The sequence below is a fragment of the Danio aesculapii genome, chromosome 8 (assembly GCF_903798145.1).
Source record: "Danio aesculapii chromosome 8, fDanAes4.1, whole genome shotgun sequence".
Taxonomy (NCBI): Eukaryota; Metazoa; Chordata; class Actinopteri; order Cypriniformes; family Danionidae; genus Danio; species Danio aesculapii.
Window position 1 is genome coordinate 32,304,979 of NC_079442.1, and position 22,718 is coordinate 32,327,696.

General features: G+C 33.3%; 1 protein-coding gene across 1 annotated transcript; it reads right to left on the minus strand.

Annotated features, from left to right (window-relative positions):
- Positions 1-6,653: 6,653 nt before the first annotated feature.
- LOC130233612 (uncharacterized) lies at positions 6,654-21,516 on the minus strand. Its single transcript, XM_056463744.1, has 14 exons — positions 21,109-21,516; positions 16,652-16,776; positions 16,126-16,214; positions 15,495-15,880; positions 14,592-14,678; positions 12,173-12,241; positions 11,659-11,696; positions 11,457-11,546; positions 10,977-11,054; positions 10,727-10,845; positions 9,699-9,757; positions 9,288-9,437; positions 9,072-9,097; positions 6,654-6,740 (listed from the first exon to the last, which is right to left on the minus strand). Exons 1-14 carry the CDS (start codon positions 21,323-21,325, stop codon positions 6,654-6,656), a joined length of 1,620 nt encoding a protein of 539 aa, XP_056319719.1. The 5' UTR covers positions 21,326-21,516.
- Positions 21,517-22,718: the final 1,202 nt, after the last annotated feature.

The following is a 22,718-nucleotide window of genomic DNA, read 5'->3' on the forward strand; positions in this document are numbered from 1 at the left end:
GTAAGGCAATTGTATGTTACATATGTTAAAAATGTAAAATAAATCCTTTTATGAATGTTATGTTTTAATTATTTACTCATTTCAAGATACGTGAAGTACATTTTTTTTCATCAGTATACAATAACTTTCGTTCCACTTTCATTTGTTTTCTAAAGATACCATGTTAGGACTGCGTTGTTGTATTTGATTTATTCTAGATTGGGGGCGTGGCTTCAGCGCACCTTATTTAAACCCCGGCAGAGAGTTTGTCAGGGCCGCTGTCAATTCATTTGGCAGTTGGCTAGAGCTGCGCTCCAATTTTGGGCATTACGCTTTGTTTCGCATCCATACACTATCCCTGACAACACTTACTGCGTCCATTCGCTTGCTTTTCACGCTGATTGAACATACTGATACTGATGTTTTGATGATTATTTTCAATTGTGTTAAATAAATCTTCTTTTTGATTATACTTCGCTGTGTCGTCTCCCTCACTATGTTACATCCCTGAGCCAGTTGTAACATTTTTTTTAATTTTTCATGTAGCCTATCTAATATGTATGGAAAATAACCTTAAGTTGTTTAATTCATCAGAAACACATTTGAGTATTTAAAATATAAATATTCTAATTTGTTTATTCTCTTGGGTGGAGACTTTAATCAAACTACAGTATTAATGACAATTTGGCCAGATCACCACCTAGACTGTCATCAGGTCCTATTTTGAACAGAAAAACATCATCACACTTTACAATTAATTTGGTCTAATACTTCTAGTTCACTTAGATCTAGAATTGATTTTTGGTTAATATCAGACTCTCCATCCAGTTATGGTTACCTTTACCCTTCAGATAAAAAAGACTATTTGAATTTGGACCCTCAGTTCAATTCAGACATGGGTTTTTAACCAACTTTCAATTTTATACTGCAAATTTCTTAAACTTTTAATATAATTTATCCAGAGAGTGATTCAAATAATGAAAATAAGCCATCGTTGCCCGTTGCAGACAGATATGACTAATCCACTTGGATTGGTGATCATGATTGATGACTCCAGGATTCATTTGCATAACATTTCCTTTTTATGGTTTTTAATGTTTCAATCATTATGAATGTCTCTCTAATAAGGAATGAATGTGCTTGTCTGCTGTCCTCTGTATGCTTGGTTACTTGTTTCCCAGTATTACCAGGCCAGGTCAAGAGGTCATTGGACTGCATGTTAGAAATTAGCTTAATTCTATTGTAATTTGTATTTAATTCCTTATAGTATTAGTATTTAATCATATTTAATTATAGTATTTAATCTCTTATAGTGTGTAAAGGCTGTTCTGGATGCTAATTTTAACCCATGAAATAGATATGCATTCTTTATGCATGTGTGTGTGCTTTATTGGAGGAGACAAGAAGACTGAAGCTGAATCTACCTCTCTGCTCATCCTCTCCACAGTAATAGCCTTCTGGAAGACCTGTTGCGTCTGACCTTTGCTTGTTGCCTGGGATTTTGCTATAGATCTTACTTACATTTTACTTGTGGGGATTGTCTACCTGTATCTGTGTTTTAAACTAGTTCTAAATAAGTCAGAATTTCTATTTCTATTACATGTAAGTGTCTGTAAATTTCACTTGAATGGGGTGGGACGGTTCACCAAGAGTTTCGGTTTAAGCTCGTATCGTGGTTCTGTGGTCCCGGTTTACGGTTTACTTATAAAAAAAACCCGATAATGCTTAAATACTACCATTTACAAATACCACACACAAGCAATTGTAATCAACAGTCTGCAGAATTAAAAAAGTTATTGTCAATTATTCAAATTTCAGTTTTAATTTTGTCTTTTGTTGTTGATTAAAGTTAGGCTAATGCAGACAGCGTTAAAATATTCTTCCACAAATGTGCACTTTCACTTTAGTCTCAGACTTGCCTGACTGTTGTGTTGTGGATATGCTGACGTATATGAGTTGAGGGAGAAAAGCAGGCGAGTTTGCTCCGCGTCTTGCGTTGGAATCTACCAACAAACAAACTGTCAGTGGCTGAAGGCGGCGGACTAAACAAAAGTGAAGCGAAAACAGACACTGAAGATGCACGAGAGAAAAAGAGAGGGATTCAGTCACATAACAGGTGTCCCAAGAATTTACATGCATATTGTTTTTCAAAGTCAGTCATTTTGCTGTTAGTAGGCTACACTTAAATCAATTTATATCCATATTTTAGCCATGGCTGAATTTCAACAATGGTTTAGATCTGTCAGACTTAACTTAGCCCCTCTTTATGTTACTTATTTAATAATAATAATAATAATAATAATAATAATAATAAAAAATCTAACCCTTTTCTGTCTTTTTCTGCTTATACTAGAGTCATGGTAAGTCAAAACAATATTTTTTTATGTTTTATTTTAGTCCAAAAATGCTACAACCAATTTTGATTGGAGTTTTTGTTTAGCCTATAGCCAATCAAGGTTTTCTTTTAACTTTTCAATCTACAATCAAAATAGGCTACATTCTTTCAATTAATTCTAAGAAAAGTTTAAGCTGTATTTTTATGTGTACCATTTAATATTGTAAACTTTAACAAACTTGACCATATACTTAACGATAATGAAAAGCCTAGTAGCCTACTAAGAATAGCTATAAGACAGAAAAATCACGACAAAAGTAATAGGGTCTAAAAATAAATGCGAATTTTACCCAAGTGCTAACAATCTCAACAGGGTAAAATTAGAAAAAATCTATTATTATACAATTTTAATTCGAAGAAGGTGTTCGAGTGAGAAACATCAATTCATCATCGAAAAAAATAGGCTACACCATAATGCACAATGAGGGTCATCATGGCGAATGAATTTCCGGGTTTTGCCGTAAGATGGCGCCCGCAACCTAATCAATCTGTCTGCAGCTGGCCCAGTGTTACAAATATCAAAGAGGTACACATTATCATTATCTTGTTTCATGGGATTTTAGAGAAATAAAAAGTGTTATGTGACATTTTGAACGCGTGTCTATGTTAAAATGAATTTAACATTTTATGATAGTTTAATGTGCTTTTGCCTATCACAGCACGCAGGGGAGTAGCTGGGTTCACTGCTTGTAAACAATTACACCGCGTTTTGGAATTAGATTTTTGGATGAATTAAAGTTGTATAGCCCATCTATTTACAAAGACTTTGGTTGGGTTTAACATGCTGGAGAGCTTTGTGCTATTGAGTTTAACACATTTCATAGGTGAAACAAATCAAACCAAAGTCAATATTTACTTTAGTCTTCAAGTCATGCAAGGCACAAATGGTTGGGTAAGGTTAGGCTCCTTTGCGGGCGGGCTTTCAATGGAAATTTTATGTAATCCTGTGAGGGTCATGCATTGATTATGACCTGTTTACGTGACTCATCAGGTCCAGGAAGAAGATTCAGAGCCAGATATTTTAAGTTAAAAGTGCTTGCAACAGTAGTTTCACATCTTGAGCGAATGAAAATTAGCTTTCACATTTTCTAAGGGCCATTCCATCAAATGAGTGCCATTGCTTTAGAAAATCTTCAAAGTTAAACTTTGTTTTTAATCCTTTTTCACAACTTAATTCACACACATATTTAACAACTACTGGTCATTTTTAGTTAACTTTATTGAATTTTTACACCGCTTCAGAGTGAAAGATGGATGCAGTTTAATGAGTCTTGTTACCAAAACTCTAAAGCCTTTTTAAAAGCATGCTTAAAAATGTTTTATTTCAACGAAATAACTTGTTTTTATCTGCAAGAGGTGTTTGTTGTAAAGAAATTGTGGGTTTCGTTTCAAAATATGTATTTGTCATAACACACTATATGTCCATATAATGTGTATGTTTCTAAAAATCACACAGCCATATTTTGGCTTTATAATACAATTTATTAAGCAATGACGTAAATGCTGGACTTAAAAAAAATCTACCATTTGGTAACATGAATAAACAGGTGACAGGAATAAGTTTCCTCATGTGAACAAGTTTGACTACACTTCTGAGGTGTTATTGAAACTTCTGTGAAATTAGATTTTGTAACATTTCATGTCAAACTCGTGATCATTTCCAAATTTATTCACGTGATAACGTGACAATGTGGAAACATTGTTTTAGTCTCTTGGCACATATATTTTTTCAGTGTGGATAGCAGAATAAAATAAAACAAAGAAAAACATTTTTTCCTAATGTATTTTGATTAATATGGATGTACTGTAATATGTAGATTAATAAGACAGAAAACCTAATCTTTTTTAAGGACAGAAAGCAACAGGAGTAAGATTTTTGGATAAAATTAGCATTCTAGTGATTTAGAGGACTTCTATTGTACCCCTTTTACAAGATGTAAGATAAGTCTTTCATATCTACATAATGTGTCCGCAAATTTTTCTTTTTAAATACCTATCAGATCATTTATACTCTGCTGAAGATGTAAGCCACAGTAAGACTGAACCAGCAAATTGTAAGGTGTGTCATGTTGTCTTGTGCTGCATCTGAAATCTCCTACTACTCGAGTAGGTACTACATTTAAATTTACTTCATGACCCAATCCACCATACATCCACCATTTGTCATTGTTGCAGGACCAACCCAAGTTATTTGCATTGATTCACTCCCATTCATGAAGGATTCAGCTCACATACTGCTTTTTAGTAAGAATTTTCTTATGCAATTTCGGACACAGCCTTCACGTTTATTTTGTAGTTTAGTCCTGTCTTCCTGTTTCCTGCTGGGCATTTGCTCCTTTGTTCTTGTGTCATGTTTTCATTGGTAGATTTAGTCGTGTGCTCCTCATTGATTGTTCTAGTTAAGTTGTTCCTTGTCGAGATTTGTGTGTAACCCCACAGTCAGTGGGTTTGTTTTGTTATGCTTTGCCAAGCTGAGTTTTGTTTCTGTGTTTATAGCTTCATTAAAGACTCCACTTGGGTTTTAACACTTGGCTTCAGTGGATTCATTACAAAAATTTTCCAATTGTAATTGTAATTAGACGATAGCAATACACAAGAAGTGGTAATTATACAAAGGAACAGTTACTGCTCAGAGAATTAAGAGCTAGGAAGGAGGATTACTGAAGAGATGTTTAGTTGTCATTAATGACACAAGTGAATCAGCAGTCTGTGGGGGAATGGACAGATAATAGCACTAGTGAGGAACGTTGAATGAAAGGTTTTGTAAAGTACTAAAAATGTCATCAAATTTAAGGAAAGTTTCTTTGCGTTTCAAGTCCCAATTGTTGCAAAATTTTGCTAAAACTTAGACTAATCAAAAATAAAAATAAAGGCATGTCAGCATGGCCAGCAAACAGTCCTGATTTAAACCCAACTGAAAATGATGGAAATTGACAAACTGGGTTTTTTTTTTGCAAACCTAATCTGTCAACTGCTACTCGAAATACCTGGAACTTAACGCAAAATAAAGATTTTTTTGTTAGAAAGTCAATGCCCAAAATATTTCAGGCATAAAGTGGGCAGAAAAGTGAGCTGTTGATTGGAGAACTGGTTTTCCCTCAGATTATATATCAATTTTAGGCTTATGGACTGACTGACACAGGAGGAAGTGTAATGCAAAATGTCCTTTGTTATTTGTTTGTTATGTGGTGTAGTGGTTCATTGTAATTACAAAAATATCATACTGCAAGACAATCTGAGAAAGCAAATTTACAGAGTATACGATCTTTGAATAGTTATATTTTTATAGTCTATATTTTTATTGGAATTTCTTTATTTAACACACATTGTTGTGTATTCAAATGTCTGCATTTCATAAGAGTAAGTGCTGCAGACACATCAACACATTAAAGCTTATTGGACTAAACTAAAAATGCTGGGTTAAAAACAACCTAATTTGTGTTATTGTGGCAACCCAGTGCTTGTAGTTTGTATGTTTAACCCAGCATGGTGGGTTGTGATTTAACCCAACGTTTAGTTAAAAAGGACTGCACTGCTGGTTGAATGTAACTCAAAATGGGTCAGAAATATAATCTAGAACATTTTGTGACTAAAATTACTATAATACAAAAAGTCTACAGCAATACAGACTTCATCTATCAAAACTTTCAAAAGATATATTTTATTTATTTTCAAAGCATATCACAAATACAAATGGAGCCAATTAAACTGCATCAAAGTGACAAATTTACTTTGTGATCAAATATGAAAACATTTTAACATCAAGTGCATGAACAATAACATAACAAACAATAACATTTTTAAATTACAATCAAAATTCAGAAAGAGTTAAGATCACCATCATATAGTGGACTGTACAGCGGCCAGGTAAATAATAAGAAATTATGTGACCTTTGGACAGCAACATTTCAAAACATCAACACTTTTTGTAAGCACTTTTTTTCCTTCAGAATATATTCTGTCAATATCCTCAAATCAGATTGCAGAAAGTACAATATACATATCTACACAAAGTTTAACAGATACATGTATACAAAAGAAAATAGTGCTATAAATTGGTTCATGTGCAAGATGCAAGAGAAAAAAAATCTCTTCAAAGCAGGCAGGTCCTGTGTGTGTGTGTGTGTGTGTGTGTGTGTGTGTGTATATTTTATAAATATATATATATATATATATATATATATATATATATATATATATATATATATATATATATATATATATATATATATATATATATATATATATATATATACATACAAATATATATATATACAGACTAACTGACCACTCCTACAATAAGTGCAACTGTAAACATTACATAAATCACTAAACAAATGGCAAATATGAAGAACCATGGGGATTTCTGCAAATAAAAAAGGAAAAAAATTATTTAAGGTGTGGCATTTAATGGTGATAAATGACTATATATAAACATACAGTTAAATCAAAATTAATATATGTGGATCCTTACAATGAAGGCTTATGCACAAAATGAAACATTACATATAATGTTATTACCTGTAATCTACAGCCCCGGTCCTGAGGGCATTCACAACATACTAAAGTGTGAGCCGTTTCATTTTAAGTTTTTGCACAGACCAAAGAAAATTGCCAGCATCCACTCTATTACTTCTGTTTTGCCTGTAAATGTTTTTATAAATTTTTTTTAAATGATTTTTTAATAGGTTTTTCACCTTTATTTGGTATAGGACAGAGGAGGTTACAGACAGGAAAGTATTGGAAGCAGAGAGAGGGGAAGGGTTGGCAAAGGACCTTGAGCTGGGAATTGAACTTGAGTCCCCATGAGCACCATGTTGCTGTATGTCGGTGCACTTAACCACTAGGCTACTGGCGCCAAATTTTTACAAATTTTATTGTCTCTTTTATCTTTTTCACTGAGCCGTACTGTTTGATACAGCACATTACACGTTTATATCCATTTACTCAGACATGAGGCGTGGACCAAACATTTCACAACTAGGCCTTCAGTTTCATTCTAAATTAATAAATCCACCAAGAAGTAATACATAACATACATTAAATTATTTTGTCATATTAATTCTAGGTTGTGCTTTGTTAATGAAATAATTAATTTCATTAACAAAGCACAACCTAGAATTAATATGACAAAATAATTTTATTTAAGCAGGCAGGTCCTGTGTGTGTGTGTGTGTGTGTGTGTGTGTGTGTGTGTGTGTGTGTGCGTGTGTGTGTGTATATTTTATAAATATATATATATATATATATATATATATATATATATATATATATATATATATATATATATATATATATATATACATACAAATATATATATATACAGACTAACTGACCACTCCTACAATAAGTGCAACTGTAAACATTACATAAATCACTAAACAAATGGCAAATATAAAGAACCATGGGGATTTCTGCAAATAAAAAAGGAAAAAAAATATTTAAGGTGTGGCATTTAATGGTGATAAATGACTATATATAAACATACAGTTAAATCAAAATTAATATATGTGGATCCTTACAATGAAGGCTTATGCACAAAATGAAACATTACATATAATGTTATTACCTGTAATCCACAGCCCCGGTCCTGAGGGCATTCACAACATTCTAAAGTGTGAGCCGTTTCATTTTAAGTTTTTATACAGACCAAAGAAAATTGCCAGCATCCACTCTATTACTTCTGTTTTGCCTGTAAATGTTTTTATACATTTTTTAAATTTATTTTTTAATAGGTTTTTGACCTTTATTTGGTATAGGACAGAGGAGGTTACAGACAGGAAAGTATTGGGAGCAGAGAGAGGGGAAGGGTTGGCAAAGGACCTTAAGCCGGGAATTGAACTCGAGTCACCATGAGCACCATGTTGCTATACAGTAGGTCAGTGCACTTAACCACTAGGCTACTGGCGCCAAATTTTTACAAATTTTATTGTCTCTTTTATCTTTTTCACTGAGCCGTACTGTTTGATACAGCACATTACACGTTTATATCCATTTACTCAGACATGAGGCGTGGACCAAACATTTCACAACTAGGCCTTCAGTTTCATTCTAAATTAATAAATCCACCATGAAGTAATACATAAATTAATTATTTCATTAACAAAGCACAACCTAGAACTAATATGACCAAATAATTTAAGATCACAGTGCAAAACACCGCAATGAAAATGTTCTGGAAAAATATACAATAACATTTTTATAAAGACGAAAAAACTATATTTTTTAATGTAGTTGAAATTTTGTAGTTTGTAAATGTATTTTTATTATTTATTTTTGCAACACCTCATTTGAATTATTATCTTTCTATTCATCTTTAGGAAAGATGTTAAGTGACCACATTAATATTAGATAAATATATTACTGGATAAAAATATATAAAATAAGAGGGAATATTCATTTACGTTGTGCACTATATGGGTTGTCCTCTTTTTATCTTCTAATGAGTTTACAGGGTACTGTTGGCCATGGAAAATAGTCCAAGCTAAATCAGGGTGACCCGTACCACTCAGTGGAAAGTGGCCTAATGTTTTATAAATGTTTTTAAAAATATTAATTAATGTTCTGCTTGAGAAAAAAAATTCCATGGCTTGAAGACAAGTAAACAACAAATAAAATATCCCTTTAAGCAGATTGCCTGAAACTACAAGGACTTTATGCATAAACATGAGTGAGGACAGATGAAAAGTTCACATACCCTGTTGTCTGGAACAGGACGATTTTCTGTAAACGTACAAATACAATCCATTGAGACTGTGTGTTCATGAGTAAATATAATGTCATCTAGGATTCAGTTTAATGGATCTTTTTTTCAGTGCAGAACAAGAAAGTACAGAGACAGATAAAAATCTTTAAAACTGTCTAGAGTCTAGTAGAAAGAGGGCTCTAGCATGTTCATACCAAATATACTTACGTTCCACTCTCATTCTTGTCTTGTGTTTTTCCATCCGTTCATAAACAACAGCTCCAAAGTGAAGGATGAACTCTAATATAACATAAACTGCCATTACTATTAGCAACCAGCGTCCTTGAAACCACCATAACCCATAAAATATTGAGATGGCTACGGTATAAATAGAAAAAAAGAAGATTAGTAACAAACAAAAGATTTTATTAGCTTTATATGAGCTTTAAAAAGCTTTGTATGAGTAATTACACCTATGCCAATTTGAGAAAATGTCATTTAAGGTCATTTATTAATATTTGTACAAAATAACAAATAAATAAAAAGGTTATTCAACATTAAAGTATATGGGGAAAAACTTCAACATTAAAGTATATGGGGAAAAACTTCAACATTAAAGTATATGGGGGAAAAACTTACATGTCATGAGTGTATTCAGTAGGTCAACTATTATGAGAGAACCAATCCAACACGTTCTTCTGTAAGATAATGATTTTAGAACATTAAATTCAAAATATTTTAGTATACTGTAAATACTGTAAGTATCTTATATTAAGAAGATTTAATTCTTTTAAACCACAGACTGTAAATCAATAAATTAGGTCCTGGTATTATCTGGTAAGATGTTTTTGTCAAATCAATTCAGGTGTAAACAGAGTCTGAAGCCTTGTGTGCTTGTCTACTTTTGTCCTCTTCAGAGGACATTTTTATCATGTGATATAACTCATAGCTACAATGTTAATACCAATATAGATACTGCCTATTTCTCAGATGGGTATGTAACTCCTTTGTCTATTTTATAGAATATTTTTTGTTTTTAGATAATAAATGGTTTAGATTATACTTAAAGTAATATATTCTTTTATTAAAAGTTGTTCTTCCATTTGAAACTGTCAGTACTTGCAGGACAATCCACTCTCATCTGCAATTATATAGGATTCATTCATTCATTCATTTTCTTTTCGTCTTAGTGCCTTTATTAATCTGGTGTCGCCACAGTGGAATGAACCGCCAACTTATCCAGCATATGTTTTACGCAGCAATCATTCACACACATACACTATGGACAATTTAGCTTACCCAGTTTACCAATACCGCATGTCTTTGGATTTGTGAGGGAAACCGGAGTACCCGGAGGAAACCCACGTCAACACGTTGAGAACATGCAATTTCCACACAGAAACGCCAACTGACCCAGCCAAGGCTCGAACCAAGGACCTACTGCACCACTGCGTCGCCTTATATAGGATTTTGGTCTCATGGTAATTTGTCCTGTTTAGTAGTTCTGGCCCACTATTGTTTGCAAAAACGTTTCAGCTAATGATGAGTTGAGACTGAGTCTCTCTTTTTCTGACCAATACCAAACAAAAACCCGTTTGAAGACCTGTTTGTTTTCATTTATGTTTGGTCACATTATATTGGTGCTGATATGTAAAGTTAACACTCACAATTCATGGCTTAGTCCGCGGTGAAGGAAAACGGTGATGGTGTGCATCAGGCCTGTAACCATTGCAGTCACTGTCAAAGCAGCAAACACAAACTGCAAACCAGCATTCTCACAGTCATACTGCCACAAACATTAACAGACACAACAATGAGAACTTAATTAGATGTCAAATTCGCTTCATGTCTTGAACACATATTCAGTTTGAAGAAAGTTCTTATCTTAAACTGTAATATACTCAAAAAAATTCTTACATGAACTGCTTTTATTAATACAAGGACAGTAGCAATAGTTTTGAATATTAGTTCAATGATGGATGCAATCTGGGTGAGCTGTGAGGAGACACAATGTATATATTCGTTATTTACATTATGAATTCAATGAAATATGATGGAATAATTCACCCAAAACTGAACATTCTACTATCATTTACTCACTTGTCACAAACCAGTTTAAGTTTCTTATTTCTGCTTAACACAAAAAACTTCTGAAAACTGGTGACCATTGACTTCCATAGTGTTTGTTTTTTCCTACTATGGATGTCAACAGTTACCATTTATTACCATTTTTTAAATGATCTTCATTTGTGTCCAACAGAACAAATTAAACTTTAGAAGGTTTAAAAGCACTTGAGGGTGAGTAAATAGTGAGAATATTTAAAATTTTGTGTGATCTATCTCTTAAGCTGGAAGAATCATGTTGCTGACATTGTGCATGTGTTATTTGACACTGACCATCTTTGAAACTGGTTTGATGATCATGAGAAGAGAAGAGCCTCCAAGAAAACAAAGTCTGCTGAATAACAACAGTGCCACACAACTTCTCTGATATGAACAGACAGACAGACAACATTTAGATGTATAGGGTAAAAATGAAGACCAAATCCTGCTGATTCATTAGCATATGTATTGTAATATATATTTATAGTCTACATACCAAATACTGCACACACTGCAACAGGTATGATGGTGTCACTACATGTAAATGAAAACAGATGACAAGTGTTATTATGGTTGAATCTATCCATCCTTTTTTTAAATCTGGGGTTCCAAAAGTTACAATTATTTTATTAATTACTCATCTTCATGTCATTCCAAACTATTGAAACCTTTTTCAGATCACAAATTAAGATCTTTTTGGTGAAATCGGAGAGCTCCCTCATCCTCCACAGACTTTTTGAACAACTAAATGCATGCTTATGTCTATTTGTCTATATTTGCAATGAAATTACATTGTCTATGCTGTAAAAATTATCCCATATGTAATTTTGAGGATGCACTTTAGTGCTTGACAAATACAGTATTTGAAAAAGAATATATGTTTCACAGGAGGGTTAACTGTATGTGTGTGTGTATGTGTGTGTGTGTGTGTATATATATATATATATATATATATATATATATATATATATATATATATATATATATATATATAAAATTATGTTATTTACCTGTAGTCTGTGATTGTGTGTTTGATGTTATTGTTGTGTTTGTAGTTGAATCTGTTTGTGTAGTATTGACTGCAGAAAGTAGAAACACAGAAACAGAAAATATACTCAGCATTAATGCATATCATTTCCAGCCATAAAGATTTTATTCTCTAAAATCACACCGATATGCAGAAAATATGTAGAAAATCTACTTCAACATAAAAAATGTCAGCCAAATAGTTTAGTTTGCCTAATCTGCATTTTTTTGACAGTGTATATTTTTACTTTATAATAGTTATTTTCCCATTGTTAGTTATTTCACTGTTTACATGCATTAAAATAACCTGGTTTACAGACAAACATATTATATATATATATATATATATATATATATATATATATATATATATATATATATGAAGCAGCTAATATTAATTTACAGTGACGAAGAACCGAGGGTTACTGAATAACTGAGAGATTTCAGTTGCTGTCTGGGCTTTCACTGCCGTTCTACACCTCCTTTACTTCATGTGTTCATAACTTTTTCCCTGCATCATTTCATTACACATAACTTTATTTGTAACCTAATTACTTTTGTTTTCTTTGCATATATGTATTTCTTTGGTTGTTACCAACATCCGATGAAAATTTCAAGCCAACAGCATCTTTGAAAATATGTTTTCTGAGAAAAACAGTGACACGATCATTACTTATTTCACAAAAAATGGGTCATTTTTTCATTTTTCAAAGCCAGAGGAGGCTGTCTGGTCATGACTTTTGATATTGCTAACATTGCATCCGGCAGTGCGAGTGGTGGTGGCAGTAGAACAACATAGCATGGGGATCCTGGTGAAAACTGCAGTTGTCATTGTGTGTTTAGAACTCAAAGTCATCTTGAGTCTACATACATAAGAATACATGTGGCTAAACAGTTCAAGCTGTCCTAATTAGTTTTGCAGGTTTGCTTTTGTGTAAAAATAATGTAATGATTCACGTTAATATAATTTGTCATCATGGATGAATTAGACATGATGTAGAGTTAACATGTTTTTAGCAAAAATTCAACTTTTCCATGTACAAGAAATGTTAATGTCTAATAATTGCAATACTTGGAGAGAATTATGGAACATCAGTAAGGGATATTGGTTTTAAATTAAGTGCTCACTGTACCGTTTTTAATGATACCCTGTGTTATAGGAGATGGGAATAATTCAATTTTAGAGCTGTTACACTATTTATATAGCATGTATTATATTGGCATAAGTTAAGTGCCCACAGTACTATTTGCAATGATACTGGGTGTTATGAGCAGGGGGAACAATTCAATGTAACCAAAGCTGTCACAGTTTGTTTTATCATGTATTACCTATCATAACTGAAGGATCTTATTATATCGTTCCTTTAATGGTGATTGCCTTTGATAATCAAACTTGTGATACATCTGATTGTGACAAAACTGACCAGCACTGTGGTCTGTTTCTTGCAAAGTTAGTGGTCTATCTCTGTTGGTTGCCAGACCACCCCCCCCCCCCACCCCCATATTGTATTCCCATACATGATGTTCATAAGTATTATTATTATTCATGATTATTGACTCTTATTGTCATATTTGATATCAGCTATGTGCACAGCTGTGTAAACAGTTGTATTGTTTAATTAGTATGGTGTATGGACCATAATTTAGCTTCCTCTTGCAAATTGATTGCTTAAGTCCTTATGATAATCAAACTTATTATATATCTTATGGTAATAAAACTGACCAGGGAATGGTCTGTTTCTTGCAAACAGCTCATTCTTATCCAAGTTTGACTAATTAAACTAATGCATATGATTAAACTCATTTATCATGGGAGATGTAGAACCACAGCTCATGATAGTTAGTGGTTTGTCTTTGTAGGTTGCCCCATAGGATCAAAACAGGACCTCTCTGGACAGAAATTTAAAACATGCAGCAAATCGCTGGCTTTTTTAATGTTTAAACATCTTGTTTAATCCAGCCCCTTTTTGCAGCGCCGTACGACAGAATTTCGCACACAGAAAGCCCAGTGTGACCGCAGCTTCAAGCAGAAGACAACGAGCAGCTGGGGGTGGAGAGATTACACACACACCCACAGCTGTTGTGTCATTATTGATAAAATTTATTACATACCTTATATCACCGACCCTGTCTTCTTCTTCGAAAAAGAATAACAAACCTTTTACATAGTTATTTTTCCCATTGTGCGTTGTTTCACTGTTTACATGCACACCAGTATGCTGATATCAACCAATAATCTGCTTTATTAAAACAACCTGATTTATAGGTTTAAACAAAAATCAATAACCTGATAATTCAAGACTCAAGTCACAAAATTGTAGTTATATTTGATTGTTCTAGGTAATACATTTACTTAAAAAATCTACCTAATACATTTGATTTTGTATATGACAAAAAATTTACCTGTAGCCTGTAGGTTTGGTGTTGTAAATACAGTTAGACCTGTTTGCGTATTGTTGACTGCAGAGGTTGGTGGTGCAGTGGATGCGTCTGTGAGACATGATGAGAGCATTACAAAAAGCAGAAGTTAAAAAAAGCATTAGTTAATCACATTTGTTTGTACTAGTTACTTGTGCATCTAAAGCCTCTGTTAATTTCAAAATGTTTTTTATAGCTAGTAACAGAGACTTGACTCTTAAAAGCAGACTCTTAATAATACATTTAAGTAATATCGATATTAGAGTTTGTGTGTGTGTATCCTGCAGCAGCATCGTTGCTACACATAAAATATTCTGCTTCAAGAACAGCACCATTATTTTCACAATTGAAAATCTCATGTAAATTTAGATTTGCAAAACAAGAAGAACTGGCAACAGACACTTTATTCATGAGTGTGTTTCCATTTGAGTCGAAGTGTTTGTTTGTGTGTGTTTGAATAGGAGACAGCAGGAGAAAGTGATTGCTTTCCAAACACAATAACACAGTAAAAATGATACAGATATGCTACTGTTTCAAGTAATACTTCACTCAATAAATAAAGAAATGTAGAACCCTCAAGTGATTTCAAGCCATTGAGTTATTTTTAATTGGACACAAAAGAAGATATTTTGAGGAATGCTGGAAGCAAGTACCCATTGACATCCATTGTAGTAAAATATTTCATGGAAGTCAAAGGCTACTGATTTCCGACATTTTTCAACATGTATTATTTTGTGTTCAACTAACGAAATAAACTCAAACAGTTGTTAGTGGAGGGTTAGTAAATGACAGAATTTTCATTTTTGGGTGAACTACCCATTATATATATTGATATGGCCACTGTTTGAGAGTTTTGATTCTTTTGCTGTATATGGATGTTTTTATTACCTAACGTTGTACGGCAAGTTGTTACAGTAGTGGTGGTGTCAGTAGTTGTTGTAGTGGCTGTTGTCATCATCATCTGCAGTGTCGTAAGTGTCTTGGATGGTGTCAATGTTGTTGTTTGCATCATTGTCTGAGTCGTTGTTGTTGTCTGTGTCATTGTTGGCGTCGTTGTTTGCATCATTGCCTGCGTCGTAGACGGTGTTGTTGCCTGTGTGGTTGTCTGCGTCATTGTCGGCATCGTTGTTTGCATCATTGTCTGCATCATTCTCGGTGTTGTTACCAGCGGTGACGTTGTCATTGGCGTTGTCGTCAGCGGCAATGTTGTTGTTGTCGGGAGTATGATTGCTTTTTTTGTCCAGAATGAACCAAAAACCTGGACGAATGCAGCTCTGAAAAGAAAATCATATATCAGATTTACAAACTATCACTACAAACTGCAATAAAGCCATGAATATTTTTCCCTTTTATTTTGTCTTAAGGCTGATTTATAGTTCTGGGTCTAGTGATCGCCCATAACTCACGGTGCTAATCTCCACATAATGCAAAACATTATATAAAATACAATAAAAAAATATTTACTGTGACAACCTGTGCACAATGTATTGTTTTTACTCGAAGCATCACAAGAATTTACCTGAAGAAAAAATATCCAGTGCCTTGAGGCGTCCACGTCACTTGGAGTGAATATTTATCTGAATTGTCAGTTTGAGCCACGGCCTGGCCCTAATAAATTCATAAAATAAACACCCGATGTTAGTTTCTAGAATTTACAGCTGCTAACATTTAGCTATTGCTCTAAGAAGCCTGTAAGAAAGAGTGTAAAAGTGTGTGTGTGCTTGTTTATGTGGTTTATGAGTACACAAATTTGTTTAATAGTGTGTGTGACCTAGATATTACTATACTGAGGTGGTTTATGAGTACATGTGGCCCTGTGTCCTCGAAATAAAAAACTGTTTAAATCATACTTAACAGGGTTTTTCACATTCAAATTTTGGCGCAGGTCTCCTATGAGGGTTAGGTAAAGGGGTAGTGGTGGGGCAATGCCATATAATAAACATTATTTAGAGTAGGCTACAAAAATTCATTACGACTGGAGAGTCCTCATAAATCACAAAATTCAACCACTGCTTCAGTGTGTATGTGTGTGTGACAGAACTCACGTCACAGAGGAGCAGACTGTTGGCCGAGTCAAGCAAACTAAATGTACCAGCAGGTGGACAATCATCACACTCTCGAGCCTCCAACATAAAGCCCAAAAATGAACCAGAAGAAGCAGAGAGCGTCACTGTGGAAAAAGTTATACATTTGCTGATAAGTTTGAAAAGACAACTTGTTTACACCACTAAAGAAGTAAACTACATCTTTCCTGTAGTGTAGACTATAGTAGAGAATCGCACTAGCAACGTTAAAGAAACCAGTAACCAGGTAGCCTATGTAAAGAGGCAGGCGGGCTTGAGAGCTTTGGGAATTTGAGCTTTTTTGGGGGCTTGAGACAGAATTATGCATGCTTGTAATTTAGATTGACGAGTGAACAACATAGTGCTAAGTGTAAACTGGGACAAAATAATTATCCAAAAGCAAATATTATCAACTGGTCTTCCTTCATGACTCATGAGCAAATCATTTAAGTTTAGCCAAGGCAATATTGTGCTGTAATTTATTCTGAAATATTTATTTATTTTTGTTTTCTCATCTATCTCACATGTCTGCAAGATTTGCCTTTTATAAAACTGTGTAGACATCTTCCTAAAAGTGAGCATATGCCAGAATAAATGTAAAATAATTAATTAATGATTATGGCTCATGATTTAAAGTGGTTCAATTAAGTCAATATTAAATTCAATAGCATGAAAAGAGCACACCTAAACCCATTAATCCTCACAACTTTTTACAGAGGAGCTGTTGAGAGTATTCTCATTAATGGCATCTCCCTTTGGTATGAGAATAGCAGTGTATCTGACAAGGACACCATTGGGAGGATAATAAAGTAAGATGGAAAGTCTGTTGGAGTCAAAATGACATCTATCGAGGAACTGTATCAACGACGTTGTCTGTCTAGTGCAGCGGTTCCCAAACTGGTGTGCGCAGTCTGACCACCAGGGATGTGCAAGAAAATGTTTGTAATGGCGGAAAATGTTATCTTTTATTATTTTTATGCATCTTAGGGTGCTTTCACATATAGACATTTGTTTCGGAATCTGTCTCATTTCCCCTGTTGGCATGGTTTGTTTGGCATATGTGAGTCCAGCAATCGCACTCGGATCCGCGCTAAATCAATCGGTCCAAGATAGTCTGAATGAGATGGTCTCTGCTCGATTGAGCGGATCAATTGTATGAAATGTATGAAATTATAAATTAATAAATAGTTCAACTAGCATAAATTGTTAATATTATAACTATTATAACAAATGGTGCAATCCGTATTTAAATAATAAGTATTCCCTTCAGGGATTTTTTTAAATCGGGTTATATTTTATACAACTATATTTTTATATATGAAATTATAAAAGCTTATTTATTTATTATGTTAGGATTTTATAGTGTTTGTATAGTGATGTTTTTTATGTTCTTGTTGGGTCTGATGCAACATAATTTCATTCTGCATTACAATTTATTGTGATGTTTCGAATGACAAAGTAAGTGAGAAATTAAAAAAGGTGTGTCAGCGTTGTGTTAAAGGGATAGTTCGTCATTCTTTCATAATTTACTCACAATCAGAGAGGTAAGACTTAATAAACCTAATTCTCTGCCATGTGTCAAGTCTAAGACAACAGATAGTTCTATAAAACATCTTTTTTTTTATTGAATTGTCTATAGAATTTAATTAAAATAAAATGAATATTTTGGCAAAAGGTTTCTTAAAGGATCTTAGCATCACTCCAGTTGTGTCTAAACATTGTTTTCCAGTTACATTTAAGATTTTTTAGAATAATAATTGTTTAATAACAAGAATACTTTTATTTATAATAAATATTTATTAAAAAAATTAAATAGTATATATATATATATATATATAAATATATATATATATATATATATATATAATTATTATTATTATGTTTATTTTTGTCTAGCAACGCCCCTGGTTTTTCCAATCTACACTTGGACAAAGATGAGAACTCTGGTAAGGGGTCTGTATCTATATTACGATTGCTGGTGTCAAAATTTTTTTGACAGGAGATAGCATTTGCTATTACAGCAGCAAGCCAAATAGCTGACTGCGTTCATAAGCACTTGCAAAATAATAATATTGCACCTTTTTGATCCGTCATTGTTTTAACCTGTGTGGACTGGGGAAATCATTCATTCATTCATTCATTTTCTTTTCAGCATAGTCCCTTTATTTATCTGGGGTCGCCACAGCGGAATGAACCGCCAACTTATCCAGCACATGTTTTATACAGCGGAGGACCTTCCAGCTGCAACCCATCACTGGGAAACATCCATACACACTCATTCACACACACAAACACACTACAGACAATTTAGCTTACCCAATTTACCTATACCGCATGTCTTTGGACTTGTGGGGGAAACCGGAGTACCCGGAGGAAACCCACGTCAACACGTTGAGAACATGCAAACTCCACACAGAAATGCCAACTGACCCAGCCGAGGCTCAAATCAGCCTTCTTGCTGACTATAGAAATCCTTACCAGTTTTTTTTTTTTTCAATAAGTCAAAATGTTAAGTGTGAAACAAGGAAAAAGAATATTCTTGACAAATGTTCCGGCAATATTAAGGATGCTTATATTGCTAAGGTCATTTATCACAGCATATATTTAAACTATCACAGCATATATTTCCTTCTGCATGGACTCTGTCATTCCATTAAGAGTTATCCAAAGAGAATCATTAAGAGTTATCCAAACAACAAAACCGCAATTAAAACCGCAAAACCGCAATTAAAGACTACATCAAAGGAAGAAATTGACCTTTAGGTCAGGTTATTCTGTGGGGCTTAGAGTGGCACAAAAGAACCTTAATGGGGAAAAAGGATTACAAAGATACAATATTAAAAACAGGCTGATCAACATTTGTTAAAATCCAAATCGAGTACCACAGTTATTTCGTATTGGATTTTAACAAATGACAAACATGAAAACAAGGAATTCATTATTTGCCTGTAACAAAACTGTTAAGGTAAATGAACTGAATCATTTTATATGACATTTGAGACAGATACTTTGAAAGAATGTGAAGAAATTTTAGGAAAAGTAAATCGCAATATGGTTTAAAATAGGATGTTAAGGGAGATGTTAAAAGGGTTTTTAAATCTTTATGTTATAACAATAATGTTAATAATATGTTTTCTTTTAAAAACATTTGCTGAGGAGCTCTCACCAGCCTTGGATTGTCTTTTTCAGCTCTCAGTCGATACTCATACAGTACCAGATCTCTGGAAAAAATCGGTGATAATTTCAATCCTAAAGAAGGCTTGTTCGTAAGTCATACTGTAAATCACAAGCCAACTAACTCCGCAAATTGCTCTTTGGCGATAGACAGGAACCATCAGTCAAGGTGTTGTAGGCTACTGAAATCTGACTCCCCGGACAAATCTGTATCCCCACCCTTGAAAAACCTGTCCTGAAGCTACAATCAAATAATTTAGCAAAATGACTATATAGAGCAATATGTGACATCAGAATAAATTTGGTTTATATGTGCCCTTTGTAAACCTGTATTTGTAGCGGGAGTCAATTTAAATCAGTTTGCACCATGTATGAGATGATTTGTGTACTTTAATGTTGTTGTATAAGAAATCTGAAGGAAATTTACCATTCTGTGAATGTTTTTGTTTCAACATTAAAGTAAATTTGGTAACACTTTACATTTACATTTATTAGTTGTTAGTACATGATTGTTTGTTACTTATGTATTATACCACATTAGTTTATTCTCAATTTAACCATAACGAACTCATTAAATGTTAATGTATAATTATATGACTTTACATGGAAGGGCACATCATCATTACCCATTCTTAACTGCTCATAAACTCTTTATGCACATCCGTCTATTCCGTTTACACAGAATAACAATAGAAAGTGTAGTCAACATTAACAAGAACAATTTAAACACAGGAGTTCATGACTAGTTAAGGGTGAGTTAATGATTATGTGCCCCTCCAAGGAAAGTCATAACATAATTATACATTAACATCTCATGAGTTCATGTTGGTTACATTTAGCTTAAACTTAAAGGTTAATTAATACATTTATTAACAACATGTACCCACAAGTTATTAATGTAGCCATTATTTACACATGAACTTTTGTGAATCATGTTGTAGTTATTAGGTCATGATTAGACCAAGGCCTAACTCATCATTAATTCATAATAAAGTAATGTTTAGTTTACATATTAATACATCATTATTCATGTTCTGTTGTAAAGTGTTACCGTAAATTTTAAAACAGTATGTTTTATTTTCGAATATGATCGTACAATAATATATTCAATTTATTTATTTAAATAAAAAAGATGGTTTTCCTAACCCCATAACTTTGTTCATTGTTTTCCCCAAACCAAAAAGTGTTACTTTGTACCCCGCTCTCCACGCTGGTGTGGATCTTTCAGATGCATAATATGTAAATTTAAACACTTAAGATTCTACCTGTTATGCTCGTTCCCACTTGCAAACTGCCCACGGTCACGTTATCTGGAACGACGGTGAAAGGGTTTGAATCTTGTCCTGTGGGTTGTTGTCCTGAATGAATTATATCCATATTTTGACACTGGTTGATCAATAAACTTCCATCACTGTAACCGCAGATGAACTTCAGCATGGTAAATCCAAATATCAAAAAAAGGAAAGCGCGCGCAGCAGACATCTGAAACGGACCAAAATCACAAAGAACAAGCACAGTGATCAAGTCCAGATAAAATAAAAACACTTTTAATTTAGCAAAGTATCTCCGACAAATGGATTTCAGTATAGTAATAACGATATGAAAATCCCTTGTTACAGTATACCGCTTTGCTGATAAAAGATACGAGAGGAAAGGTAAATGACTTTCTCATTGTCAGTCATCAGTGTTGTAGTTTACTGTCCTGCTCAACCAGACACCCTTTTGTCGAACTACGCTTGATGCCCTCTTTTGGCCAAATCAAGTATTTGACCCTAGTTGGTAACAGTGGCCTAATTAGAGCAGTTGTTTATGCATTATTAACAACATCAGTAACATCAACAACAACAATAATAATATTAATAATAATAAAAATAATAATAATAATAATAATGGAAGCAAAAAACAAGCAAACAAATGTACTATTGACTTTCTAAAAGAGAACTTCCTATTATTCTGCAAAAAAGCCAATAATTAATTTTCTTAACAGAATTGTGTCATTCATTATTTCATTAATTTGCTATTTTCATTTAAAAAACAAAGATTTGGTAGACATGAACATGTCACAATGGGGGAATAAAGAATGATCAGCCTAAAAACCCTTTCTGTATATTAACCTCTTTTAATAATAGTTATACATACAAATAAAAAGATATAATATGAATATATTTTATATTTAAAAACTATGCAGCTGCACTTTATTTCCAGGGTCAGTGCTGGGCAGCAACTGCTTGCCTGGAATCTAGATTGTGTAATCAAATAACTCCGATATTATGAATTAGATTAATTTACATTTTAAAATACTCAGATTCAGAAACATGCTGAGAACTCTAATTACTTTTTTGAGTACACGATTAAATATTAGAATGATTTATTCTTGTGAAAAATAACTTCATCGGGCATTTGCTAAAATTATTGACCATATTTCCCTATTTTATTTACTTTCATGTCTAAGGGTGAAATATTTATTTTGAAAATTATATTTCATTTCAAAATGTAAACAACACATTTGCATGTTGGTAGGCTGCTCATGTGACATAAAAGTAAGTTTATCCACAATTTGAATCAGTTTCAGTATCAAGCCTTACTTGTTAATTTTAAAATGCATCCACGTGATTCTCCACTGATCAAACTGATCAACTACAGATTTTATCCCTATAAGCAATTTTTTTTTATTTATAGAGAAGTCAGTGGATGTCAAACTTACTGTAACATGCTGATCTGTTGCTCCGTATTACTGCTTCGTGGCGGTTCCTTTGTTGGCTAGGGTCTTCTTTTTGTTTGATTGTTTATTTATTGATTTATTTTCATTTTAAGGTATTTTAAATAGTATGCTTTTTAAAGTTATATTAAGTTCTCTGTAGTGACATCGACACAG